The following is an 8670-nucleotide window of genomic DNA, read 5'->3' as shown; positions in this document are numbered from 1 at the left end:
AGGGGGTGTGGCATATGGCCAAAAGGTTGTTCTTAGGACAAAGCCTTTAGCCGTGGACACAGCCTTTAGCCGTGGTATATTGGGCATACCACAAACCCAAGGTGCCTTATTGCTACAATAAACTGGTTACCAACGTAATTAGAGCAGTAAAAATACATTTTTGTCATACCCGTAGCATACGGTCTGATATACCACTGCTGTCAGCCAATCAGCATTCAGGGTGTGAACCACTGTTTATAATTTAAAATAAATTCACATAAATATTATATGATATGCTCAAATTATATATTTCATAAATATATTCTGGACATATATGTAAATATATTTTGAATTCCCAGCATGTATGTACATACAGTGCCTCTTTCAGAAAGTATTCACAACCCTTGACTTTTCCACACACATCTTGTTGTTACAAAGTGGGATTAAAATGGATTTAATAGCAAACATGTTGGTCAACGATCTACACAAAATAATCTGTAATGTCAGTGAAAGACATTTTTTAAAATTTGTAAAAAAAATAATAATAATGAAAAACAAAACACTAGTATTGTATACCTTGATGAGATAACTACTCAAACCTAAGTCAATACATGTTAGAATCCCCTTTGGCAGCGATTACAGCTGTGAATCTTTCTGGGTAAATCTCTTAAGAGCTTTTCACACCTGGATTGTGAAACATTTGCCCATTATTCTTTTCAAAATTCTTCAAGCTCGGTTGTTGATCATGGCTCGACCATTTTCAGGTCTTGCCATAGATTTTCAAGCAGATTTAAGTCAAAACTGTAACTCAGCCACTCAGGAACATTCACTGTCTTCTTGGTAAGCAACACCAGTGTAGATTTGGCCATGCTCAAAGGGATATTCAGTGTCTGCTTTTTATTTTTTACCCATCTACCAAATAGGTGCCCTTCTTTGCGAGGCATTGGAAAACTTCCCTGGTCTTTTTAGCAGAGTATGTGTTAGAAATTCACTGCTCGAGCGTGGGATACAGAGATGAGGTAGCCATTCAAAATTATCTAAAACACTATTATTGCACCCTGTCAGTCCATGCAATTTATGGGACTTGTCAAGTTTTACTCCTGAACTTATTTAGGTTTACCCTAACAAAGGGGTTGAATACTTATTGACTCAAGACATTTCAGTTTTTAATTAATTTGTACAAATGTTGAAAAACAATTCCAATTTGACATTATGGGATATTTTGTGTAGGCAGTCAATTGTTTTTCTCAATTTAATCCATTTTAAATTCATGCTGTAACACAACAAAATGTGGAAAAAGTCAAGGGGTGTGTATGTTAAATACATTCATTTTCCATATGGGCTGGCCAGCGACATAATCCATCTCCCAGGAATATGTGGTTAGTCATCTGTCATAATTATGGTTTTGTATTGTTCTCAATAACAGAAAGTTTCATAAAATGTGTTCTTAAGCCATTATGATACTGTTTTGTCTTTTTATAGTGACATTGGAGGTATATACAGTGCCTTGCGAAAGTATTCGGCCCCCTTGAACTTTGCGACCTTTTGCCACATTTCAGGCTTCAAACAAATATATAAAACTGTATTTTTTTGTGAAGAATCAACAACAAGTGGGACACAATCATGAAGTGGAACGACATTTATTGGATATTTCAAACTTTTTTAACAAATCAAAAACTGAAAAATTGGGCGTGCAAAATTATTCAGCCCCCTTACGTTAATACTTTGTAGCGCCACCTTTTGCTGCGATTACAGCTGTAAGTTGCTTGGGGTATGTCTATCAGTTTTGCACATCGAGAGACTGAATTTTTTCCCCATTCCTCCTTGCAAAACAGCTTGAGCTCAGTGAGGTTGGATGGAGAGCATTTGTGAACAGCAGTTTTCAGTTCTTTCCACAGATTCTCGATTGGATTCAGGTCTGGACTTTGACTTGGCCATTCTAACACCTGGATATGTTTATTTTTGAACCATTCCATTGTAGATTTTGCTTTATGTTTTGGATCATTGTCTTGTTGGAAGACAAATCTCCGTCCCAGTCTCAGGTCTTTTGCAGACTCCATCAGGTTCTCTTCCAGAATGGTCCTGTATTTGGCTCCATCCATCTTCCCATCAATTTTAACCATCTTCCCTGTCCCTGCTGAAGAAAAGCAGGCCCAAACCATGATGCTGCCACCACCATGTTTGACAGTGGGGATGGTGTGTTCAGCTGTGTTGCTTTTACGCCAAACATAACGTTTTGCATTGTTGCCAAAAAGTTCAATTTTGGTTTCATCTGACCAGAGCACCTTCTTCCACATGTTTGGTGTGTCTCCCAGGTGGCTTGTGGCAAATTTAAACAACACTTTTTATGGATATCTTTAAGAAATGGCTTTCTTCTTGCCACTCTTCCATAAAGGCCAGATTTGTGCAATATACGACTGATTGTTGTCCTATGGACAGAGTCTCCCACCTCAGCTGTAGATCTCTGCAGTTCATCCAGAGTGATCATGGGCCTCTTGGCTGCATCTCTGATCAGTCTTCTCCTTGTATGAGCTGAAAGTTTAGAGGGACGGCCAGGTCTTGGTAGATTTGCAGCGGTCTGATACTCCTTCCATTTCAATATTATCGCTTGCACAGTGCTCCTTGGGATGTTTAAAGCTTGGGAAATCTTTTTGTATCCAAATCCGGCTTTAAACTTCTTCACAACAGTATCTTGGACCTGCCTGGTGTGTTCCTTGTTCTTCATGATGCTCTCTGCGCTTTTAACGGACCTCTGAGACTATCACAGTGCAGGTGCATTTATACGGAGACTTGATTACACACAGGTGGATTGTATTTATTATCATTAGTCATTTAGGTCAACATTGGATCATTCAGAGATCCTCACTGAACTTCTGGAGAGAGTTTTCTGCACTGAAAGTAAAGGGGCTGAATAATTTTGCACGCCCAATTTTTCAGTTTTTGATTTGTTAAAAAAGTTTGAAATATCCAATAAATGTCATTCCACTTCATGATTGTGTCCCACTTGTTGATTCTTCACAAAAAAATACAGTTTTATATCTTTATGTTTGAAGCCTGAAATGTGGCAAAAGGTCGCAAAGTTCAAGGGGGCCGAATACTTTCGCAAGGCACTGTATTTGCTTGTCAACCTTCCTATGCCAGTTTCCTATGACATCAGCCCTTTGGCACATTCTCTACTCCGAAGAGGCCCTGGCTAGTAGGAGAGTATGTGTTGTAAGGAAGGTGTGGAGCACACAGTTTAATACTTTGGGGCTGCTGATTAACAAGCTAAAGAGTTAAAACCAACAATGAAAACATAGACACATGCCTTTAATGTAAGGGTTGACAGTGCCACTGATATTTGAATAAGAGAGTAACTTTTTAAAATCTGGATATTTGCCATTTCAACCCATCCCACGCTGCATTCATTATTAGGAGCAGGGTTTGGTGGCTTGTTTGGGAGTCAACATTCACATATGAAGTGCATTCTTGGAGATATACAGTAGCTGGTGGCTATATGGATCATCTTTACCTTGACAAAACAGCAGTGACTAACAGCAAATATCTGATTTGTAAAGCGATTGAGCGATAATGTATTTGCCTCTAACGTCTACCAAACATTAGGCCAAACTATATTTATGCCTGCCTAGGCAAGTAGTGCCCCCTATTGGACAACCAATACTATTGTGACCTAGGTTGATGGGTATAGGCTACTCACATCTTCACACGCAGAATCTGAGATGAAATTCATGTCTACCACAGGAGGTTGGTGGCACCTTAATTGGGGCGGATGGGCTCATGGTAACGGCTGGAGCGGAATGGGATCAAATACATCAAACTCATGGTTTCCATGTGTCTGATGCCGTTCCATGGACGCCGGTCCGGGCCATTATTATGAGCGTTCCTCCCTTCATCAGCCTCCTGTGATGTCTACCACCTTTATATTAGATCTGCCTTAATGTATGCCATCATCCAGGAGGGACATATTTATTATAATTTTTGTGGGGGAACCAGTCGGATAAAACACTCCAAACAGTCTAACCGACCACTCAGAGGTGTCCGCATAGTCCTAAAGCACACAATTGCCTCATTTTGTATCACTTTCCAATGATAAAACTTGGGAGAGGACAAAAATGCAATTTCAGAATGTGGGGGGGAGGGGACATGTCCCCACCGCCACCAATGGAAGTTCCACGCCTGCCATCATCACACTAGGAAAATCTAAAATTGTAATACTTTCATTTTTTAATAAACATACAACTCAAATATTACTTAATCTTCTTATGTTCACATTGAAATAAAGCCATATTCTCAGAAAGCTAGGCAGAGCCAGCCACAGCACGAGGGTCAACAATGCCCCTAATGATGTCGTTGGTTTTCTGGGCACCCTGCACCAGGGACAGCAGCCCCACCCTGTAGACAGTGTGTCCTTTCAAACGCAACACCTTCACATCCTCCTCCAGGAACTCAGCTGAGGGGAGATAGTTTGGAAAATAAGAATTAGAAAAAAAGTGAGTGGAGGTTTCAAACCATTTCAAAGCTGATTTCCCACCCACCATTAAGTGTAGACAAAGAAAATATCAGAAATGCTCACAGTCCACCAGGAGTCTGCTCGGCTTAAGTTGGGGATGGAGTCGTCCCAGTGATATGCTATCATTCAGATTTTTGTTATATGATAAAATATTAATCAAGACCTGAAACAAAAAGCACAATGAAAGGTAATGAAATTACAAGGACATTAACTTTTAGATAACAAAAAGGCATGAACATTAAAGAGTATTTTTTTGTTTTTTTACGTGTCAGACCTGGGTGACACCACTGAGGCTGGACTCTCCATTAGAAGATCCCAGGGCCACATAGGATCCACATTTACCTAGAGACGGTATCACAATTGTTGGCATAATAAATGACAGAGGTCGCTTGCCTGGCTGGACCCTGTTCGTCTGCAAAGAACAAAAGTGTTGATATAGGATATTTTTACAAAATGGTCGTTTCTCTGATTGACAGTGTAGAATTATGTTATGTTAATACATTATACAGCCCAAACTTGCATTGTACAGTGGTATGCTGTTACCAGGTTAGATATTAACAGTCCCTGGGTTCTAATTGGCCAGGAGAAGTCCAAGATCTGGCTGTTCAGGAGAATGCCTGAAGGGGTTAAAATTCTACTTCCAAAGGGCCTGTTCAGTGAGCTGAAACATAAAAAAAAAAATTGAACAAGTGCAAGACAAGCTATCCCACACCATATCCATAACGCTAATGTAAACCTGTTATCTCCTTCAGGTAAGCTCCTAATCACAGCACCTGGTGACAGACACAATGACGTCATCGGGACCCATCACGACCACCTGGCTGGCCACAGCTCCCCTCGGCAGGTCATAGACAGTAGAGTAGTGTCTGGGAGGAGATGCCTGCGAGTCACTGATCAACTGACGGAGCACTACAGCCTGTGGCTTGCTTTAACAGAGACACAGATATAAGGCGGGGGGGGGGGGGGGGGGGGGGGGGGGGGGGGGGGGGCTGCACATCCTCCATCAGTAGAGAGGACAATTGTTCACAGAAATTCCTGTCATTGCATTTCAGAAGGACTTAAATTGCATGGCTAATCTACTTAGAACATGGTGAGGAAGTGAATGCACGCTTGTTAATGTTTACCTTTGCATCTTGGAGATGAGTGCAGAAACTGATGGGGTATACGCAGGGTCTCCGAGCCCACTAGCCATAGTCAGGGACGCTTTCAGTGACTTCAAAATGAACACAATACACTTATTAGGGGAACCTTTTCTGCACACTGTAAATGACATGGGTCTCACTTCAGAGCTTGAGATACAGTACCTCAGCAATCCAGTGGTTTGCTCTATTCGTTGTACTATTCCCATTGAGGTGGAAGTCCTCCAAAATGTTGAGGGCTGAGATCAGAGCAGCACCAATAGAAGGGGGAGGCGGCACGAGAACTCGGAATCCTGAGGGAGGGTGTTGCCAGGAAATATTGTGTAGACCTGAGGAGGCTGGTCAGGGGAGGACAGCTCATAATAATGGATGGAATCCAACAATTCATTATGTTCCAGACATTATTATGAGCCTGTCCTACTACCCATTTAAAGTGCCACCAGGCACCACTGGTGTAGACAAAATATTATGTTGACAAATGCAGCTAATCCCAACATACTGTAGAATTTTCTTGTTTGTAGGCTACTTCCTATAAAGAGTATGAAGTATGACTATGTTTACCCTGATACAGGCCTTCAATTGGCTGCGATATGACTGCACTGTAGTTGCTGAGATCCTCCTTGGTTAGAATTCCTCCATTTTCTTGCACCTAAAATACAGCACAGGTTAAACATGCATATGATTCAATGCAATTTGCTGAGGGCTATGTTCTTAGCTAATGCATTTATTTACCTCACTGGCCATTTCCTGTGTTAGAGTCCCATTGTAGAATTCTGACACCCCAGCCTCCAGGACAGCAGCCAGGCTTGGTGTTTTCATAAGAGAGCCGGGGGACAGAGCATGGCCTCTTGGCAAGAACATGTCCCTGAAGCGCAATGACATATTCTGACCTTTCACCTTGGTTATGGCCTCTGCTGCAGGGTTAGACAAATATCAAAGTCTACTGGTGAAAACATGCAATTGGTCTAATCTTGTATTGAGGCTTTCATACAGATTGTACAGGCATGAGAAGTAAAACAGTAAGAAAAAGACATGGTATGATTGTGAATCACTCCTTACCAAGTCTGTGAGAGACATTAAAGCCATCTCTGGCTACGTTGGCAGCCCTGGTGACAATATCCTCCCATGACAGTCTGGGTTGAAACAATAACAAACATAGGCTAGTATATGCTTCTGAACACAAACATGAAATTGCACATAACAAACGACAACACCTCACCTTCCATACAGTTTATGGGCTTGGTACAACCCTCTGAGCAAGCCTGGCACACCTACAATCAGACCTGGCTGGATGGTTAAGGAAAGAGGTTAAAATTTAAAAAGCTCTTTTGAAGCCCCAGTGTACATGTTGCATGACTATCTGAGACTAGCCACACAATTCAAGATAATTGTTCAACACATTGTGTTATCCTAAAAATGAAAGATCTACAATAAGTTATGTATTTTTACTCATACACTTTTGTCATACAGCACATCACCTTTAGCTCTGGGTCAATTTGCAGGATCTCCTCGATTCCAGAGGGTGCCGTTTCCTGGAAATTAATCACCTTCCTTATATTCTTCCGGATGTCATGAACCAGCATCACCCCTCCCCTACAGAAAAATCCATAATTAAGTCAGGTGGACCATGAATGTCCTGTCCATCCACATGATAACCTCTGGACAATCATTATGCCACATATATAGTGCACTTGCCGTTAATTTTCGCGAATGCTTTTGTCACTTACCCGCCAATACCTGACGCATGTGGATGGACTATCCCCAGGCACAGGGTGGCAACAATGGCAGAATCCACACTGGAGCCTTGTTCATTCAGCACCCTACGACCAAGCTCTGTACAGTGTTCATGGTCCGTCACCAACACACTCCCTCTGAAGACCTGCTGACCCCATTATAGTAAGGATGAGGATAAATATAAGGTAATAAGTAAAAGTTGTTCTAAATAGTTTCTATACATTTTTCTAAGTGAGAACATACCTCATTTGTCCCTAGATAAATCTGCAGGACCATAGCGGTGGTGACTGCTATGGCAATGATGAGAGAAGCAGCATAGATGGGTATGATGGCATCCTGCCAAGTGCCACACCTACTTGGCCCCCAAGGCGGCAGGTCCTTATCCATCTCTCTAAAGGAGGACAAGCTTAGATCCGCCAGGTTAGGGTGCTGGCTCCCAGAGGCTAGATGTCTCAGGGGCAATTCTTTTGGGAGACTGCTGAGGTCTGGAGCAGAACTGAGGCCACCATGGCCATGGAGACCTGGAGGGAGAGATTTTAGACCCTGTCAGAGTGGAGGTGGGTAACAAAAAAAAACTACTGTACATGTGTGGCAATTTGTGGTTAATACAAGCAAGATTTGACTTGACATCATATAAGTAGCATTGAGTTGCTACCAAACCAACTACCTGTGTTTCGGTTATGCTCATTCTGAAAGTTTTGCCCTTTGGTCAATGTGTCATCCACAGTCAACTGAGGTAAGCCCTCAAAGCTCTTGTAACCAACTGGGGATTGTCTGCTACTAAGTTTAGTCTCAGGACTCACATCCATTTTCCCTATGTTCACACAGAGATAAGCACATGATCCACAATTAGACAGACACAGGACTACCCTCTCCCTTCCCATCTGATGACTAGCAAACCTGCAAGTCAGCATGGTGAAAACAAGCTGTACAATAAAGGTACAACACAGGTGTTGGAGCAGTAGAATGTAGAGATACACAAAAACAATTGCACTATGTTACTAATCTAGAAGAACAGAAAGTATAACACAGTTTTATGAGCTCTCCATTGCTTGCTTCCCTCTTACCTGCCTTAACACATGACTAGTGAATAATGACAAACGGGTTAAGAATTACTCAGCCAATCAGATTGGCCAATTAAGTAACCAATTGATCAGCCATTTTTTTTTTAAGTAGTATACACTGAGCTGTTTCTATAACCTTCTTTTACATATTGTGTCGCATAACATTAGTAATGCCTTTTGGTCACCAAATAGCCATGATCATGCAGTTCTGACAGGAATGGAATAAAGGAACAATGGTGCAATC

General features: G+C 41.7%; 1 protein-coding gene across 6 annotated transcripts; it reads right to left on the bottom strand.

The window, feature by feature from the left end:
• Nucleotides 1–4185: 4185 nt before the first annotated feature.
• On the bottom strand, nucleotides 4186–8460 carry LOC110494557 (glutathione hydrolase 7). 6 transcript variants are annotated; one of them, XM_036950646.2, is made up of 16 exons: nucleotides 8430–8460; nucleotides 8030–8176; nucleotides 7606–7883; nucleotides 7356–7510; nucleotides 7107–7221; nucleotides 6848–6915; nucleotides 6688–6761; nucleotides 6361–6542; nucleotides 6190–6277; nucleotides 5794–5966; nucleotides 5614–5702; nucleotides 5263–5415; nucleotides 5033–5150; nucleotides 4764–4901; nucleotides 4553–4652; nucleotides 4186–4429 (listed from the first exon to the last, which is right to left on the bottom strand). In XM_036950646.2, exons 2-16 carry the CDS (start codon nucleotides 8169–8171, stop codon nucleotides 4278–4280), a joined length of 2025 nt encoding a protein of 674 aa, XP_036806541.2. In that variant the 5' UTR covers nucleotides 8172–8176; nucleotides 8430–8460; the 3' UTR covers nucleotides 4186–4277. The 6 variants fall into 6 exon arrangements, with proteins under 6 accessions (XP_036806541.2, XP_036806540.2, XP_036806535.2 ...); XM_036950645.2 differs by lacking the exon at nucleotides 8430–8460 and adding an exon at nucleotides 8263–8349; XM_036950640.2 differs by lacking the exon at nucleotides 8430–8460 and having other exon boundaries at nucleotides 8030–8350.
• Nucleotides 8461–8670: the final 210 nt, after the last annotated feature.

Source organism: Oncorhynchus mykiss, chromosome 17 (genome assembly GCF_057628025.1).
Source record: "Oncorhynchus mykiss isolate SJ-2025 chromosome 17, ASM5762802v1, whole genome shotgun sequence".
Taxonomy (NCBI): Eukaryota; Metazoa; Chordata; class Actinopteri; order Salmoniformes; family Salmonidae; genus Oncorhynchus; species Oncorhynchus mykiss.
Note: the sequence above shows the minus strand (reverse complement) of the source record. Positions and strands in the feature narration are given on the sequence as shown.

Coding starts and splice junctions, on each gene's coding strand:
- LOC110494557 (XM_036950640.2), bottom strand. CDS start 8,276: ATGCTGACTTGCAGGTTTGCTAGTCATCAGATGGGAAGGGAGAGGGTA. Junction 7,222..7,355: donor CATGCGTCAGGTATTGGCGG/GTAAGTGACAAA, acceptor ATTTTTCTGTAG/GGGAGGGGTGATGCTGGTTC. Junction 5,416..5,613: donor CTCATCTCCAAGATGCAAAG/GTAAACATTAAC, acceptor TCTCTGTTAAAG/CAAGCCACAGGCTGTAGTGC.